The sequence below is a fragment of the Limanda limanda genome, chromosome 3 (genome assembly GCF_963576545.1).
Source record: "Limanda limanda chromosome 3, fLimLim1.1, whole genome shotgun sequence".
NCBI lineage: Eukaryota > Metazoa > Chordata > Actinopteri > Pleuronectiformes > Pleuronectidae > Limanda > Limanda limanda.
This window is the reverse complement of record NC_083638.1, coordinates 23,226,153-23,245,852: the sequence shown is the minus strand read 5'-3', so window position 1 is coordinate 23,245,852 and position 19,700 is coordinate 23,226,153. Positions and strand designations below refer to the sequence as shown.

General features: G+C 42.0%; 1 protein-coding gene across 1 annotated transcript; it reads right to left on the bottom strand.

The window, feature by feature from the left end:
* Window positions 1-1,443: 1,443 nt before the first annotated feature.
* mrvi1 (murine retrovirus integration site 1 homolog) lies at window positions 1,444-12,971 on the bottom strand. The gene is made up of 20 exons (XM_061068487.1): window positions 12,900-12,971; window positions 11,989-12,095; window positions 11,836-11,897; window positions 10,802-10,972; window positions 10,514-10,591; window positions 10,053-10,090; window positions 9,804-9,857; window positions 9,065-9,514; window positions 8,857-8,935; window positions 7,996-8,116; window positions 7,819-7,849; window positions 6,731-6,871; window positions 6,397-6,528; window positions 5,888-6,041; window positions 5,556-5,605; window positions 5,257-5,445; window positions 4,367-4,428; window positions 3,567-3,689; window positions 3,265-3,393; window positions 1,444-2,829 (listed from the first exon to the last, which is right to left on the bottom strand). Exons 1-20 carry the CDS (start codon window positions 12,969-12,971, stop codon window positions 2,667-2,669), a joined length of 2,406 nt encoding a protein of 801 aa, XP_060924470.1. The 3' UTR covers window positions 1,444-2,666.
* Window positions 12,972-19,700: the final 6,729 nt, after the last annotated feature.

Here is a 19,700-nt window from a genome sequence, read left to right as displayed (position 1 = left end):
AGCTTTCGGCACATGACGACATTCCCACTTCCACAAAAACATCTCTTCGCCAGCCCTGACTGCAGGAAATGACGCCAAGCACACTGACGAACACGCAGCCCTGTTTTGTCAGATGTGAGGTGTCAATGAGGCGTCCGGCGGGGACAGTACATGACAATCTGGGGCTGTGGACAAGGACAGACAACTTCTCTCAAGGGGGAGATGTGTGCGTCTATTAGGACCTTATATTGTAAGATTACAGCACACTCAATGGTTTCCTCAGTTGATTAAGAGAGTCCAGTGGGAATATGATGGAATTTAGAAGTGATGGTTTTGGGAAGTGAATACACGCATGTTGATGTGTTGTTGGCTCTGCTTTGTTCAAGTGTCCCAAATAAACCGTGACCGTGTGGAGCCAGCGCCAGGTGTGAAGCATCTAAAAGGAACAGAGCCATTATAACAATGTCTTCAATGAAAAATATGAATTTGATTATTTAATCAAATACTTTGACCTGTTGTATATAGATATATATATTTTTAAACTATTTATTTCAATTGCTTCCATGTCATCTGACCAACTGAATCCAGTCAGGTGCTAATGGTAAAGCTACTCTAGATCAACAGGACACACAATTGGACTTTGACTGCAAATGATATATATTTATCTGGGATTAGTTTGGAGTCAGTGGGTCACCTGACATGAAAGTGATTCAAAACAATGTAGTAATCTCCTCTTCTAACGGGAATTTATTGATGGTCCCTAAGTGAAAGCCCTGTGATCCCGAGTGAATGTTGAATAATTGTCTTTAAGTAAAGTTAAGCCAACTATCTGCTGGCTCCAACCAGGGCCGGGTCTAGACAGGCATGTATGAGGGGGCAGCCACAAATCTTGAGGGGGCATTGTGCTTTATTATATTATTATTATTATAAATTGGGATTTAGTTTGAGGGGGCACAACATTTATTTGAGGGGGCCAGGCCCCCTCTTGCCCCTGCCTAGACCCGGCCCTGGCTCCAACTGCCTTTGAACATCCAAGTTTTGTGGATTTACTTTTCACCTGAAAAAACTGCAAATGTCACGTTAGAAAAGGGAAAACAGAACTAATCTCCTTTCATGCACCTTTATTCGAAAGGTGACGTGGAAGAGTAAAACATCCACAAGGAACCAACAACACAGGCAGAAACACATGTGCAAAGAAAATAAAAACACGTCTCATGCCGTCGACACAGTGCTCTCACACAAGAAGAAAATCTGTCAGTGCTCTGAAGAACCGTCAACTGCAAATCATCGCACTTACGGAACTACTCTGGAATGTGCTTATGTTTTATATTTAGGACTTTAAATAAACATGATGGAACTTAAAAAAACAGATCATAACAATGTATTAATTCCTCTATCTTTAAATAAGGATTCAATTATTATCTAATGATAAAAATAAAAAAAAGATTAAAAAGATTACACTTTAAAGCTGACGTGGGGAACTTTCACATATAAATAGATGTTCGTCACATTCAAGGCCTTGTTAATTATTAGTTATGAACCAGCTGCATGTGATTCTCTCTGTATTTTGCAGGAGATTTGGCGTCTGTGGAAAAATTCCTGTTTTGCACTTTGCTTCTACCAGCAAATTTGTCAGAGCTGAAGAGAAGAGCGTCTGTAGCGAAGGAGATGATGTCGGATATGTGATATAGGAACGGATGCTCCAGATGCAAAATTTATTCTGTGTTCAGAGAAAAGCCTACAGTTATAAAAAGACTGTATACAGATGGAGGATACGACTTCTCCCCAAAAGTGAAACCAAAGCACCCCGATCACCCCCTGGTGGCTGGTTGCAGTGTTAGCCATAAATCCTGCTTCCTCCATGTCAGTTGATGGGACATGGACCAAATCCTTTCCCCTCAAAAGGTGACTCCCGGCATTTTAGGTAGCTCTTATCACACATATCTGATACTTTTGGTTTTGATTTATAGCTCAGAACAACTCAAAATTGGTTGAGCGCGTCCATCCACCAATCAGACTCTGGCTCCACATGACATTTTTAGCACAAGATGGCAGCATTAGTATATTTTGGCTTCACTTCTGGATAGTTGGAGGAGGTGGAAACAAGTCGTCCATCTTTATATTAATTCTATGGTGTGTAGCGAATGCAGTAGCTGTGGCGCTGTTGCATTTGCTCTACCTAAATATATAATTACTATCCTGTGTATGTGTAATTCCTCTCACTGCCAAAAGGGGGATCTAACGGTTCAGCACTTCAGTTTTAACATAATAGTGAAATAAATATACATTTTTCCTGCTGTGGCATTAAATGAAAATGAAAATGCCATATTCATCATCCATCTACCGGAATCATTATGTATGAATCTTATTTAAATACATATATTTCTTCACACTGCACTGGTCCCTAAACAGAAATAATCTTTTTCTCACCACAGCAAACAATACGTTGACTTTTCAATCCAAACTAAATAATAACTTAACGCTGACAACCAAAGGGGAGGCAACATTAACCGTAAAGCCTCCATCTGAGCCTCCAGAACCAGGGCCATGGATTCAAGTGAGTCCGGGTGTGATGATATGGTAAATTGACAGAGACAAAGAGTAACAGCGGCCCCTGTCCCTCTGTGGCAGGATTCTTTGGTCGTGGCGCGACACTCAGTCCGAACATCTTTATCTCGTGTGGCACTTTACGTGTCCTCGCGTTTGTTGTAGTAGTGACTGAAGAATGAAAAAATACTGATGACCAGACACATCACGACGAACAGCGTCAGCGCCATCCAGAGAAGTCGTCGATTCAAGGAAATCTTGGGACAATAGCGACCGAGACGTGACAGGACCTCCTCCATCCTCCTGTGAAAAAGACCCCATAAAGAGCACAGGGATGTACATATCACATGTTTCAATCACTGCTGACATGTTTACTTCCAGCAAGGAGGTTCTATTTTCAGCTGTATTTGCTTGTCTGTTATTTGGCAGGACTACTTCAAAACTACTTAAGAGAATACCATGAAACTTTGTGGAAGGATGTGGTAAACTGTAGGTCTGGAAAGAATCTATTAAAGTTTGGTGGAGATCCAGGTCAGGATTTTCTTTTTAGATTTTGAGATACCATCTATTCATTTCAACATTAATGTTAAGGATACTGATATATGCACGAGTGTAATTTGGTGCAGATCCAAATGAAAATCTGGTTTTACTAAATTTTAAATGTGGTTTCACTGTGAGGCCTTTGTGGAGGTACGCACTTTTCTTTACATTCTAGTTTTTTAAATTCTATATATTTACCTGTTTGTCTTAATTTTTCTTCCGCTCTCCTCATCTTTATTTGTTGATTCTAGTAATTTCTCCGCAGTGTTTTCCTCCTCATGCTTCTCGTCTTGGAGAACTTTGTTCTGCTTCAGTCCTTCTTGTAATCTGCATTTGAAATGATAACATTTACTGCATATGGATGAATGAACTTCCCTATATTCTAAATGTAAATGTTCCAATACACACAAAAGTACGACACAAGATCCACCTGCACCATATTAGTCATCGCACATTGCGTGTTTGTGTGTTGTCAATGAGCAGGAGACAAAAGGACTCACCCTTTATTGTACGCCTCCTCCTCAATCTTCGCCTTGAGCTCGGCTCTGATCTCGGCTCTGAGCTCCTCTAAGTTGACTGAGGGCTTGGCCGGCTCACTTTCCTGCTCCAGCACACTCTTTCCACTGCATTGTTTCAGATAGGAAAGAACAATCAGCCTTGGACACCATCACGGCAGCGGGCGTTACAAAACTGTGATGAGTGTACAGTTCGGTTCCATCACAACCCTGCATGTGGCCTTATCCTCGAATGGACAAACTGCAGCGTAGACTGAGTGGCAGCGTGCATTACAGGCCCCATCATAGACAAGGAGAGTACAAACAGAAAAAATGGAGCTGGCACTTAAAACAATTCCAGCTCCTCAGAGAACATCGAGCACAGACACTTTGGAGCTTCACTCAGTCTCACGTTGCAACCAGGATGTGATTAGAACTGATGTCTGGACTTTCTCAAACTCTTGCACATATGTTTAGATTATGACCCTGGATAGCATATCCATCACCCACAGCAGGGTTGGATTATTATTTTATGCTTTCAGGGTTATTTTCACCTCGCTGGTGCTTTCTCTGCAAGGCAAAGCACAACCTGAAGGCCACACAAACAGGTCGAAGGTCCCGCCGCAGCAGAAAACCCTTTTGATAAGGATGATTAGAAGTTCTGGGTTTTTCTTGGCCCATTGTTTCAAGGACTGTGGAGTGACCTTGGGAATGAAGGTATGTGGACATACTGTACATGCAGTGTGTGTCTGTGTGTGTGCATACTTGTGTGCATACACAAAACACAACCAGAAAACAAAACATACCATTCAGCTCCAGGTTGTACCGCCTCTCTGGGAGTGCTGACTTTCATATAATTTGCTTCACACTACAGGAAGCAAATTTACAGAATGGTTATTATTATTTTTTCTAACAATAGTACAAAATAACATGTACTCAATTACTGAGGCATTCATATCCTTTACCCACCGTAAGTAAAAGTACCAAAAGTAAGATGAAATAAAATAAAAATTACTACATTACAAATGTTGCATTTACTGTGAGAGATCGTTCTATTTTCACTCTCCTGCAAACCAAGGGTTATCAATTACATGTGGGTTGATTAATGGGGTTGGAAAGAAGAAAAATAATGTTCTGTTAAACAAATTTGTGGATATGTTTTAGATTGTCTCTAATCTCTGCAGTTTTCTATGAAACATTGAATTTTGCATCTTCAGTTTTGAAACTGTTATTTAAATGAATCCTTCTCAGAGTTTTTTCCTCTTTGGTGGAACTGCTAGAAACGCAAATCCATTATAAACATGAATGTTATGATTCCAACTGTAAAATAACTGTAGCTGTCAGATAATTACAGTGGAATAAAAAGTACAGTATTTCCCTCTGAAGTATACTAAAGTACATTAGTTGAGAAATCTACTTAGTTACTCGCCATAAAACTTAATTAATATAGATTCATGCCTTTGGGCATCTTATTCTTTTAACCAGTATTTTGCAGCAATACAAGATAGAGCTTTACAATTTAAAACCATTTATACTTTTTGTAGAAAATAAAGAGTTATAAGTTATGAGTAAATGTCCTTGGATAAACTCACTCTACTGACTTTAAGTCAGCAGTCATGCTGAGAGAGTGGGTGTCATGTAATTCAATGCATAATATGTCATTTCCCATTATTTCCAACCGGACGGGAGGACCTACCAGGACAGGAAGAGCAGCACCAGTGGATGGTCCCACGTTGGGGCCAAGGGCTGGGTGGGGGACTGAGGACGGGCTGGGCCCTAATAACAGGTTGGGGCCCGGGCCAGCTGTGGCTGGACTCTGACCTGGGATGTTCAGGAGGTTAAACTTCGGCACCACTGCTACACTCACCCTGCGTCTGGGCAGAGCCTGGAGAATAACGAAGAGAAAAAAAACAGCACAGGCAACAGTGCTGGTGGTAAGAGCAGGAAATGAGAGCAGTGAGGAAATCTTGTACAGACATTAAATTCAGAAATTACCTTTCCAAGGGTGAGGGACATTGATCTTGACGACCGTGCAACTCCATCATCTTCATAAAATAAGAAAAATCCAGCATTACATAGGAACATATAAACTGTTCTTATGCTGCAGAGCTGCAGTGAAGCTGTGTGAACAACATGTGTCCAGTGCAAACTGCAGTCAGGTTGGATAAGGTTCATGCTTTATCAAAGTCTTGGCTGAATAAATAAAGCATAACAAACATTCCATTTAAAAGAAAGAAAAAACATGTGATGTCAGTTGTTTTTGTGAGATTCATTCCCTGAGTTTTCCTTTGCTTTATCTGAATGTCGTCATCAGCACGTGGTCTTACCTCCAGTGTCCACAGACCCACTATAAGAGCGATTGGAGTTCTGGTTGGCCAGCTTCTTAAACTCCGTCAGCTCGGCATGATCCTTCTCATACGTCCTCTTCAGATTCTCCACATACTGCATCATGACCTCAGTGGCCTTGTTCATACGTTTCTCCTGTTGTACAGTGAAGGAGTTGGTCAATACAAACTACATTACAGAGTAGAAGCACAGAAACAGGAACCTACTGACAAAAAGTTTTTATTTTAAAAGCAGAGAGGGTTTGAAAACGTTTCTCTCAGAGAGAGATCTGAGTGGTTGAGGTGTATACATAACAAAATACCATTATATTAAGGGAACAGTAAATTTGCCATGGTAGTGACGTCGGTCTTGACCAAGACATCCCGTATCAGACGGTATCGTTCAAATGATGAGCTGTGCTGTGTATGTGCACAATGCAACATCTGTCCCTTAACTGCACTGCATTGTCTCTTGGTTACACCGTCATCTGCACGTGTTAGTAGAACTGCACCTGTCGAACCGCTCCGACGATCTCTGCCCGGCTGGAGAGTCGCGTGGCCAGGCGGTGCAGCACTGACACCGTCTCCGTGAGGCGCTGGTAGGCTTCGCGTTGCTCCAGGTTCTGGCACTGGGGTGAGGTCGTCTGCAAGAGACACACAAAAATAGTCTCTTAGAAAAACAAAGTGCAAATCCCTGTGTCCCTTGAGATACCTGGGATGAGAGTCTTTCTCAGACTAGATAAACATTTACTGTGGGAAACATGAGGTGATGGAACTCTTATGAGCCACAGAGGATTCTTCCTTTCTAGTGAGCTGATGTGATATCGGCTGTTTTGGAGGACCAACCTTCAGCGCTCCTTTGAACTCCTCGAGCTCTTTCTCTGTGTCTTCCTCAGTCATGTTCCTCTCCCTCTCCGCCTGTTTGAGCCGCGTCTCCAGGGTGTAGTTGTCATTACGATAAGCCAGTGACAGCTGGACGAATGCATTCTGCGGGGAGGAAGTAAAAGCAACATAAACAACACGTTTAGCGCAGAGGAGCTGCAGGCAAATCAACAGAATCCATTTGAAAAGTCTCCCATACCACTCAAAACACACATACACCCAATGCATTGGAATGTATTATCATCTGTTAACGTGTGAGGGAGAGTCGAGCAGCAGCTGAGAGGAGCCTGGGGAACTGGCTGTGATTTTGACATTCGACCTCCTCGTGCTTTGCTGTGTTGATCAAAGCCCGTCTGCACAGTTTTCCAACATACATGGGCCACAGCTGAGAGGAAATATATGACCTCTGACTGTTCTGATCCAGACACGTCCCCCGGGGGAGCAGCGAGAGGGGCCGCAGCCTGAACCCTGACAGCGTCACTAACTTTTGCATTTGCTGGACAGGAAATCACTCCGGAGTCTCTTCGGTCTGATCAGGGACAGAAAAACACTTTCCTGTTGACAGAACAACGCCAAATCCATGGAGCAAATTTTTTACGACGGTGTAATTAACTACTTTGGTAACAAAACGGGTTTTGATAAACAAGGGGCTGCACGTATAAAACGTTCAGCGGCGAGTGGAACAGTACATCTCCACTGTGAAGGGTTTGAATGGAGGTTTCTGCTCAAAGTGAACACATTTTTATGAGATGTTGTTTTATGACTTATGTCCCAAGTCAATTACCGTAAATCATATTGAAGGCAAAAAATGAGAATATTATATTTAACATTTTACACTTGGGAAGCAGAACTTGACAAGAGTCCCATTTGTTTGTTTGTGTAATTTAACACTCTGGTTGTAAACTGCAAACAAGCACGAGAGGAAAACCTGAACACAAAATCGTCTTCAAATTTTAAACACTTCATAGGGAATGGCAAAAGGTCTGATGCTGGTTTTTAGGAGGAGAAATCAGGGGAAATAACTCAACCACCTCAACAGATCTGATACCAACCTCAACCTCCTTCTCAGTCAGGGGTGGTGCACTGGAATGAAATCAGACATTAACTGTTAGTAAGGTGGGAAACGTACACGTTGAATCAAAGAGCAACTCAGACGCAGGGAGGAATATGTTTGAGCAATATGTGTAAAAGTAAGAGGAAAGGTAAGCAGCGGTGGGCTTGTTACACACCAGCCTGGCAGGCCCCGGTGTAGTTTCAGTTTTCTCAGCATCACGTCTGAAATGTTCGGCATCGCATCCAACTTCTCCTTTGCCTCCGCGGTACTGGCCGGGATGGGAGTCGGATGAGGACCTGCACACACATCGCTGAGTCAATCAGACCTCGAGGAAATAACCAGGTCTTGTTTTTTGAGTCGAGTAATTTGCGACATGTCAGCAGAGTCTCAAGTCCTTTCATGCAAACCTCAGTAAAATCACACAGCGGCCACAAGTAGCAGCTACAGTATAATGATAAACACTGAAATATACTATGAGAGTAGCATAAGTTATGTCATTTAGGGATGTCTGTTATTAAATGTTATAATATTAGTCTTCATAAACATATCAGACTGTTTGAAACCAGTGTCTCGGCTGCAGCTTGTGCAGATGCAGCTGTTTGTATTTTCTTCTTCTCCGTGTAAGTCTTCTCTTAGTGGCTGTCAAATCTCACGTTAGGAAGTTACAAGTCCCAATCTTTGCAAATTCTCAAATGTGACTTTCTATTGCAAGTCTACAGTTTAGTGTTATTTCAAAACATAATCATACATTAGATTTTTAAATTCCTCTTTATATCAGATGGTCTTTGGCTCAGATGCTTTAGCAACCATGCCATCTGCTGATGGAAACTGAAAACAGCAGCTTTCTCTGTTGCGTGGCCAGTTAATGGGTGGCACAGAGGAAAAACACAAGAACAGATCATCTCCATTTCGTGACGAGAACAAATATTTTCCCTGAGATCCAGGAAGTGCACACCCTTGGCGACGCTGCTGAATGTACTGTTGGAAAAAAAACGTTCTTTCTTGCATGGACAAGAGGGCACATGGGGACTGTTACCCTTTTCCTGTTCAGCAGCTTCACTCAAGTCTGGTAACTTGGATCCCACTATGCTGTGGTTACGCATCAGCTTGTGTTCCTAGATACACAAACACACACAAAAACAAAGCAGTTTTTTTCCCACATCCTTATCACCGAAGAGACATTTGACTATACAAAATAAGAGCGAGTGATGACAGTTTTAAAATCCTCTTCGCCAATGCTTTACCTCTCTGAGTTTAGACAGCTTGGGCACACCCCCCGGCGGGGCAGAGAGGTCCTTGTACCCTGAAGACTTCAACACATCTCTGGGCTTGTCTGAGAAAGTGTCCTCTGCTTTCGGAGGGAAACTCGGCGCTCCGTTTCTAGAATTAAGGCTGCCCACAGCATCCCAGGAAACTGCTCTCATTAGTGGAGGGAAGGCCCCGATTGTCTTTATCTCTGCTGTACAGGGGGCCAGTTGGGTGGGGGGTCGGAGGACGGGCTTGGCCACTCCTGTGGCTGGCACCTGGTTGGGGCTTTGGCCAGAATCGGCGCCCTCATCTGCTTTATTGACCGCCGGGGGACTCTTAGGTCCGGTGGGATCACAGTTCTCCTTCTGAACAGCAAAACGGGGCGTTAGAGTCCCAGAGGACACTTTCCTCTTCTCAGTGGGCTTCCAGTCCACCAACATCCTGCCCTGAGGTCACCAACATAATGACTGTTAGTAATACAGTTTACAGCTTTCAAGTTTGAATAAACCCGTGGCATTAGAATTTCATATTTATATGGAAACACACACACACTAAAATCGTAGATGCAAAATGTTGAACAAATCTGTAGAGGCTTTATTCTCAGACACAGCAGACCTTTGGGCCAAAAGCAAGAAGTGGTCAATCGAAACTTTGACATCACAGCCTCGGTAGTTAAAAAAGTCAAATTATCATTCAAATAGTTACACATGCAGTGAGTAAGTCTGCTGGTCTGACCTGATCCTGGGTCGTTGGTTCAGTCTGTTCTCGTCCTGAAGGAACCTCCAGAAGCTACAAGAGACCAACACAGCACGTTTTCTTACGTTAATAAATATTCCTTGGATCAATAATGAACTTTAACTTTAAAATCAGACAGTTTTTAATTTTTAAAACAAGTGTACATTTTCTAATAGTTTAGCACATTTCAAACAAAGACACAAGTGTATTACATTAGGTATGAAATGATGAAACCAGTGATTTCTTTACCTGGCCACCAGACTGAGTCGACTCTGAGGGTCCCGCAGCTGACAAAGCAGAAAACAACGAACAAAATCATACTCAAAAAGTCCAATGAACCTTAATTTGAGGAGCAGTATGAAGGATTTATCATCATTTAATGGTGAGAAGGGAGAATGCAACCAGCTGGGTCACCTAAAAACACTGCACACCAGGAACAGGGTTTGGTTTGTGCATTCTGGGCGAGTGTGGAAACATGGCGGACTCAGTGGAAGAGAATCAAGTTTCTATGTCCTACAGATATGAACGCTCAGTTAAAACTGACAAAAACACAATGATTAATGGTTTCAGGTAATTATACACGGATCAAAACATTATCTCCCATGTCTGCCAGCTCTAAATCCTACACACATGCCCGTTGAACGACAGAAACTTTAAAATGAATAGTAAAACAGAAGAATTTGATACTAAGGAAGAAGAACAGTACACACCAGCTTGTGGGGCCACAGTCAGAGAACTGCTTCTAGACGAGCACGGTGAGGACGATGGAGTGAGAGTAGGAGAAAGACCTGGGGGGGGGGGAAAGAAAAAAAAGGTTTGTTCAGTGAGAACAAAATGGAAAAGTGTTTACATACAGAACTTCAAGTATCAAATTTCTTTAAAAGTCAATAAGACAAAAAAAAAGAGCAACGCCTCAACATGATACAACCAATGTTCAAGATATAATATGCTCTGTTCAGGTTTGTCTGTGTGCACGCGTGTGTCTGTGCTTGCTCTACCTGTGGGTGAGTCTGTGCTGCCGGTGGAGCGGCGGCCTCGGCGCGTCAGGAAGCGGTCGCTGACCTTCTTGGCCTGTTCCAGCAGCTCCAGGTTCTTCTGTCGATCGTCCTCAGAGAGCTGCAGCTCCGGGAGCGAATCTTTCACCAGGTCGATCACGTTCCCTGTGCTGTCTGAGGAGTGTGACACACACACACACACACACACACACACACACACACACACACACACACACACACACACACACACACACACACACACACACACACACACACACACACACACACACACACACACACACACACACACACACACACACACACACACACACACACATATTAAACCTCATGCTAACCTTAAAACATGTCTCCAACCTAACATTTAAGGATTTTCATTATGAGGACCTAACTTTTATCTCTACAGGGATGAGAAGTGTATATGATATGAACGTATAAACAAATGTTGGTCACTACAGCATGAGTAATAGCCACTCCTTAAAAACAGATATTTAAAATGAATGGATTTGATCTTTAATCTTTAAGAAATGTATGTTTTTTTTAGTTTTAAAAGTCAGAGCTGCTGGGTTGGCCTCAGTTAGAGATGAGTTATGTCTTATGGATATTTCAGTGGGACTCCTCCGTTTAAAGGCAACGAAGGATCCACAGATGGACGTGAGACAATAAATCAGGTGATGTTTTGATTCATCACATGAAATCTTTTAGGAAAATGAAATCAAAGCTGTTTTGAAATCATAGTTTGACAGAGGAGACATTACTGTGTTTCAAATATCCACTTTAGAAAAGAAAACACAGAAAAACTGATGTAGTGTAGTGAATGTTGTTGGTTATAATATCAAAATAGTTCTCATGGTGGTGTGTTTATTTTTAGGAATCATTTATTCTGCACTATGTGTGTGTGTGTGTGTGTGTGTGTGGTTGTGGGTGTGTGTGTGTGTGGTTGTGTGTGTGTGTGTGTGTGTGTGTGTGTGTGTGTGTGTGTGTGTGTGTGTGTGTGTGTGTGTGCAGGGTTTGCCAACCGACTGTGGTGATGGGTCCTCCAGAGGAGTTTCTGTTCAGGCGAGCTCTGGGACTGTGCGGCCTGACAGAGGAAACCGTCAAAATTCAGGTCAAATTGTCCCTTGTTTACAGCTGAAGTTCAAGAAAACCCGATGGCAGAGGGTCACACGTACCTGGCCTGTTCCATAGGACAACCATCTTGTTGGACGATGGTGGCCTGCTGTGGGTAGACGATGGTGGGTGCAGCCATGACGACAGCTCTGGTTTCACAAGGTACAGACTGTGCAGAGATAAAAATAGATTTCCAAATTCAAAAACTTGAAGGAAGGATGTGGTAGAGGTCAACGAGAAGAACCTATTAATCTTTGGTGCGGTTCCGGATCAGGAGCGAATCCAGGATTTATTTCCCTCTGGGATCTCAAAGTAAAAAAATCTTGCATATTTAAGGAACTGATTATTAACAGTGTGGATGGAGATACACCCTCTACTGAGTGTCATATAGTTACTTGATTTTTGGCTAAATTGAGCCGTGGAGCCCCTTTGGATGATGCGCATGAATATGGAACAAATAAGGAGAATTGTTACGGATATTTAAGGTCATAAAATGTTGAGTTTTACACCATGAACTTTTTGTCTTACTATTAAATTAAATAAACACAAACACAGATCCAACTCTAATTCCCTTGCAGCTCCTCTCATCTTTGCACTAGATGCTAACAGTGCTGACAGGATACAGAGAGTGTGTACATAAAGCTGTATGCTATTATTGTGTTGGTCTATGCCCTGAAGATTAGATTATACAGCTTCATTGCATTATCTGGCCTGTGTGTTTATGAGCGGAAGGCAATATTCTCAGGGGACTCAGACGGCCGGCTGTTTAACACATTGCTGTCTGCAGAACAAGAGTAAGATTCTGTATGTGGCCCTTCAGGTTGTGTATTCATCATGTTCTTGTGTTGTACAGAAAATGTAACTCCTTCTGGTGTAGTGGATGATGAGAGGATCCTGTTTAATTTGATCCAAAATAAAAGCTGCAACATTTAGTCTTTCTTTATACTGGACAGCTTAGGCCTCTGTCACTCACTGTGCTGGGAGAGCTGGAGGAGCTGTCCAGGTCCTCTGGGGAATCCTCCTCTTCCTCGGGCAGGGTGGGCATGCTGGGGAGCAGCGGGGGGTGAGAGCGGGTGTGGGGGAAAATAAAATGTCTCTCAGCAGCAGGAGCTTTGTCGCAGGTCTCCCTGGGGTTCTGGCCACTTTGCTCAGAAGGAGATTCCTGCGGTACGTGTTCCTCCTCTTCCTGGAGCGGAGAGATCACAAACACACAAAGACACAAACACGTGCCTGTTATGTGTGGACAGGGACATATGCAAAAGATAAGTAAGAGAACTGCTGATCCTTTTTTTCATTGTCTGAGAAACTTGAATGTTAAAATTCTGAAGAAAAAGTCCCTTCCGGATTTCTGACCACAGCTAAATATATGATACACAGAACCAAACATTCTCATTATAAACAAATCCCCAAATAGCTTCATCCTCTTCTGCTTTGCAACGGCAGTATTAGCACACTTTCCCAACAGACTGTGACTAAATTATCAGAAACCAAACCTCTTCCTTTAAACTGAATTATTGTATGAGTCAAGTGTTAAAATTGTGGGTATCAATCATTGTCCTACCACTTGGGGATCTAATGAAGATCAGAAAATACTTTTAGGCAAAGTATAAGCAAAGAAAAACATGAATATTCATCTCAAGATAGCCATAGATTGTGTTTGACAAACAGAATTTACATGTTGCTATTAGTTTTTGAGTGTTTTTAAGGGATGGAGAATTTGCTGAGGGTGCCCCCTGCTGGAGGAGCACCAAAGAGAAGAAAGAAAACGGTTTATTTACAGAAGCCCTCTCAGCTTTTAATAATCAATCTCTGCTGTCAAATGCATGCACTAGACTGTTAAAATAACACTACAGGTGCAGGAAAGCACCGTGGAGCTGCAGGCGGAAATAACAATAACCTACTGGCTTCTGATTATCTTGTAAGAACACAGTTCATCTGCCCTCAGCGCTGCATAAGAATCCAAAATCAGGTGACCTATCATTTGTTCGATCATGAGATCCCAACTGTAGACAAATCATAACTTGGACATTGACTATATCTTCACTGAAGCCATCTACGCACTGATGTTTTGAGCCGGTCAAATCCAGGCTTTGATCACTTGTCACTTTTGATATCCAGACACAATTGGAACAATTATGGCATAAAGATCCGACTCTAAGGTGCTGAAAGTCTCACCTAAGGCCCCAAAATGTCTAGAAATGGCCAACAAGTATAAAAAACATGTAGCTTTTCTGTCCCTGTGGTACAACTCATTAATCAGTGATGTTGAAAAGCTTGATGTGGAAAAATAAACAGATTGTTTGGGTTTGGGTAAAATAAGCATTTAAGTTAAAGGACCTTCATTGTCATGGTTACAATACAAAACACACAAGGTTATATAACAATCACGGTCAAGGTCAGAGGAAACAACACAGTGGTTTCTAATGATAAAATATAAAGTTTTGTCGACTCGTCCAACCATTCCAACATCTCCTCCTCCTGAACTGATCATAGTTACAGTGACACAAACGTAACATGTTGTTATTGGGCGTTTGCTGAAATGACTGATGCTGTTTCACACAACCACTAGATAGTGCTTCACAATAAAGTGTAACTATGGGTCATAGGCTACCGACCTTCGGGGTCGTTTTTTATTGGTAGGAAAAGACCCTGGTCTTTCACATCATACCAGTGATCTACAGGTGGTCACACTTCACTTTACAATGGCGGAAATGGATTCAACACATTTGTTAGACCACAGGGGCGCACTCTGTTGACAAACACTTGATTTTAACATGAGTTGGTTTACAAGAAAAGGCCACATAAAGGCACCTTAAAGATATTGAATATGTTAAATAAATCTTCCTTTGATGGAAAAATGTACGAAAAAAAAGCCTTTCAAGTCTTAGATTCTCATTTAATCATGAAACAATAAGCAGAGATTTGATTATATCTTAAGAGATGATGAGAGGACAGTTAACAAAAACAGCAACACTCACTGAGGGATTGAAAAGGCAAATAAATACGACTCATGACGGAGCCGGCGAAGCTAGTTACATGTGTTCTTGTTCCCACACTGTGACTTTCATCAGCCAGAAAGGGTTTTGGGCAGAAACTGTCAGAGTGAGTCGGATGCACCGACTTGTTTTCAGACTCTGCTACGTTCAGTGTTACTTGTTCTCACAGACTCACTGAGCTCCAGAGGGACAGAGTCAAACAAACAGAGGCTCTCATGGATAGATTATGAAAATAATACAAATATGAGCAGGAAGATAAGAGAGGAGAAATGATTTCTTCACACTACAATGTTGTTTTCCCATTAAACCAGATAAATGGTGTGACTTCAAATCTAAGTCTTAGTTTATGGTTGAAAGACACCCAATGACGAGAACACAAAATTAACACATATGTGTAATGTGATACCGAATCTTAGGAAATGAAGAAATCTTGTCACTCAGATAAAAGATGGAGTCAGGAAAGTGAACATTCACACATATTATTGGCATTAATGGTATATGTTGTATCAGCATCAGACAATGGTGTCTATGTACATATAATATCTGTCGAAATGTTACTGCATGTTCAAAACAAAACCTTTTTCTATCACTCGCTGTGGATATATAGCAAAGCTATATCGCATTTTAATTCTTAATTTCTTTGCTGATTAATTTAGTCATTTACTCATATAAGAAAAATCCCATCATATCTTATTTTGCCAGAGTTAAAAGGGAAATCTTCAAATTTCTTCTGTTAATATGTTCAAGATATTCAGTTATACAGCAAGTAGTCACTATTTGGAAGCTGTTGGTACTTAAAAAATAGAAAATGTACTATATTATAACTGAATAATTGTAAATTGTTGCCAATTTGAAAATGTATTTATTGGCTAGATTAGCTCAAAGTTATATTAGATGAAACAGGCGAGAAATATCTTTAAATGTGTGCAACAGAAACACTGTTTCAACCCAAAGTCATACAACATTTGTGACTACTGTATCGATCTATTGAATAGAGGAGTCAGGAGCAGATTTCACCTCCTGGAGGAGCACAGTGTACTCAGAGTGCCTCTCTGTCTGTCATGGTCTCGCTAAAAATAGAAAGATTTACATATCCATGACCAGCGCAGGTGGGGCTCTGTTTTACTGCCCCTGTTGTCATCTCGATTCCCCAGCTGATGAATACGGCGAGGAGGGAAAGGTGTGACGGATGATTGGTTATTTCTGGGATATAATATGGCACGCACTTCACATCCGACAAATCCGAGCTGCTCAGTGTCATCGCAAGCATGACAAGTTCTTGGGAACGTATAGGGACAGAAAGGCCGTGAGTCACTGGGGAGGAAATGGGTTGTTTAACTGTCTTCCAGAGAGCGTCAGATATTTCCTGACTACAGGAATACTGTCATGCAAGAGCACATCCACCTCTTTCTCTCTCTCTCTCCGCCTGCATGCAGGAGCATTTAATACAGATGGTTTCATACGTTAAAGAGCTGTTTTACTACACTAAACTGTTGAGTTTAATGTGGAACTTCTTGCAGCTGAAGAAACTGAGAACGTTAATCTTTCATTGGCATCTTCTAATTCCACCTGATTCTCATACTTAAAAGTGTAAACTTCTGTCTGAGTCTCCTTCAGTTGTTTTTACATGGACAGATCACATTTGAGGTTCTATTTCAAATATGAATATGAATATGAGAGCGAGTATTTCTAATGTGATGATGTAATTGCCAGCACAACTTTGGTAACAACCAACTGCATTTTCTGTGACAAACTTAAATGATTGATTTATTCATTCATTCATATTCTACTTCTTCTACAACAACATATGCCAAATAAGGAGAATACAAAGAAGAGCAGCAAAGACATCACAGATCATCTCAAAAGTTTGAATATCTCCATATCTTTACAGTCCATTTTATTTTAAACTAAACAATCACACAAATGCAACAAGTAAAAAGTGTTTTAACGACAGAATCTTGCTTTTGAGCAAAAAACACAATTAACCAGTTTTTGTTTCTTCTGCTGATGACACAGAAGAAACTATTACCTCTGGCAAATGACCACTGTCCAAACAAACATGCCAACCTGCAGTGTGGGAGGCTCGACTAGGTACAGTGTGTGTTTCCCTGGCAGACAGACTCAGATAAATATTGAAAAGTAATTGAATCACTCAGACGATTTCCTGTGCAGGCCATACAAGACTGAATACAGAGAGAGAGAGAGACCCATGCACCACATGACACAAGGACATCAATATCTTGTTCTTTACAGTTATGTTCTATAATTAAACTTCTTCCTCCATCAGAGTCAAAATGAACTCCTCACTGCGGCCAGGCCTCGCTGCCCCTTTCCTCAGAGGGAGTCAAGGGGACCGAGATCCTCCCCCCCCCCCCCTCCTCCTCCTGTTACATAAGCTCACTCCCTCATGCCAGATTTGTTTAAAATTTGGTTGTGTGAAGCAGTGAGCACGGGGCCCGCAGAGGAAGTGGTTGCTACGGAGCCACAGTCTGAGATAACATGGCAGAGGAAGTGCGAGAGAGAGAAAAAAGAAATGGATGGACAGAGTCAGTGGACAAGTCAGGTGAGAGGGAAGATAAACCCACTGACTTTTCAAATTAAGAAAATACAAGATCATGTCAACTCACCGCAGAAGCTACAAGTCAGACCAACAACAACAAAAAATCCCATAAACACTCGCTCCAGTACCAACTGCTCAAAGAGCTGAAGTTGTCTCCTCTGCAGCAACACGTGTGTCCACCTGAAACCAGGATAAGCAAAGACCCCACAGCTCACAAGCAGCCCACCGTCCAAACCGGTCCTCAGGCGGCACACACATTACCTGAGTCCACTGCTGTAGAAAAGGAGACACACACACACTCCCGCTGGTCCCCTGCAACTGAGAGCGACTTCCCACAGTCCAACTGTCACCCTCTCAGCCTTTCCCTCAGAAAACTCCTCTATCCTCGGGGCTTCTCCTTCCTTCTCCCGTCCCCTCTGTTCCCTGTCTTTTTTCAGCAGCAGCCTTTCTTTCACTCCTGGGAGCTTTGACCATTTAAGGAGAAGGGCTCTGTATGCTTCTTTGGGCTGCTGTGGAGTGTGTGTGTGTGTGTGTGCTGTGTGTGTTAGTGTGTGTGTGTGTGTGTGTGCTCCACTGATCATCCCTCAACTTCACCCTGAAGAAAGTTTGAAAATATGGTATTTCTTCAGGGGCTTGTTTTGGTTTGTGTAGTGTGGGAGCAGTAGGAGTCTAGTTTGTGTGTTGTTGTAGATGCAGGGGCATGTTTGCGAGCGGCTGATAGATAGATGGAGAGATCCCATCTGTCTGATCTGTGTTTACTCTGCAGCCTGAGAGGAATCCACGCATCCACTTCCTGAGCTCTTGAAGATCTTTACTGTTGGGCATGCTGCACCATTTGTGCTGCTTTTTTTTAGCGGTGAGAGGTTTTAAGAATCCAGAATTTTGTGTTAAAAATGAAAAGAAAGAAAGAAAAAAGCAGAGCTGTCACGTTGTTGGGGGGAGCACAGCTGACGTTCACAGTGAATTACAGCATCACAGTTTGAATTAACGTGAGTTGATAGTGAAGGAAATTGTTCATCAAAGGACTGATGTGTGCAAAAAGGTCAGATGTTCTTCTTATCTAAATCAAATCAAGTGAAAATCTTCTTTTAATTCATGTCAGGATTGAGATTGTGGTGTTTTAACCGAGGACCGTGATAGAAAAGGGTTTGGATTCTTTACTAAATACAACATAAAAAGATTAAACAATTACAGTAGGTAGTATTATAAAAAATATAGGGTAGTGAGTAGTAGAGTTAAAAGTGATTTTGCAGATAAATGCAACTGTTGCCTAAAAATAAAGTATTAATGTTAGTTAATAACTGCTGTATAATTGTCTGATAAATGCAGTACAACAAAGTACAACATATTCTGTGATTTATGGAATAGTAGAAGTAGAAAGTAATATAAAGTACATGTGCTTCAGAATCATACTTAGTATGTTAGTTTTTGCAACTTAAGTTATTTTCCACAAACGACCAATTCACAAACCTTAAAAGATCAGTTGCACTTTACCTTTACACTACAAGCTTGAAAGAAAGTGGTTCAGTATCCGAAAAGTCTCCTCTATAAAATGTACATTTCCAACAGGTCAGTAATAAAGACACAGAAACACACAACCTGCAGTTCCCCCTCTACAAGCAGATATTATATCAGTATCAGTAACACAAGCAGCAGAGTCTCACCTTGCTGCCGCTGCCGCATCCTGCGCTGCCTGTTGGAGCCAGAGCACAGACACACGGTAAAGACAGATGATTTGCATTTGACAGGAACCATGTGCAATGCAAATGTCATGACGTGGTTAAAAACAAAAGAGAAAGAAAGGAAAGAGAGATAAAGAGAAACAGACAGGGAAGACGCAAATTGAGTTTTATGTCCTGGGAGGCTGACGCTGGTGATGGGATGTTCACCTGATTAGTACTAACTACTGTAACTCTTGTTTCAGGAAGTGTCTCAGCCCCCTCACCCCTCACCCCACACCCTCCTAGCTCCATAACTAGGGGCAACAATAACCTGGCAACCACCTTGAGTGCACCAGGCGCTTGATCCGCTGGTTGAAAGCTCTCGGCCTGCTTGGTGATATTGTGATTCCAGCTCTTTTAAGATGTTTAGAGCACCGTCAGAGCTTAACAGCAATACGTGGCTCTCAAGGAGCTACAGCTAAAACAGTATCATTCACTTCTGAGTGGATACGGATTAGAGGAAAAACAACGCTTCCGAAAACTTTGACTCCCTGAAA

What these genes read in the sequence shown, in the direction of transcription:
- mrvi1 (XM_061068487.1), bottom strand. Translation starts at nt 12,971, where the DNA reads ATGCCCACCCTGCCCGAGGAAGAGGAGGATTCCCCAGAGGACCTGGAC. An exon ending in AGGACCCATCACCACAGTCG is followed by an intron (nt 10,973 to 11,835) that starts GTTGGCAAACCC and finishes CACACTCCTCAG; the next exon opens with ACAGCACAGGGAACGTGATC. An exon ending in TGGGTCTGTGGACACTGGAG is followed by an intron (nt 5,606 to 5,887) that starts GTAAGACCACGT and finishes TATTTTATGAAG; the next exon opens with ATGATGGAGTTGCACGGTCG.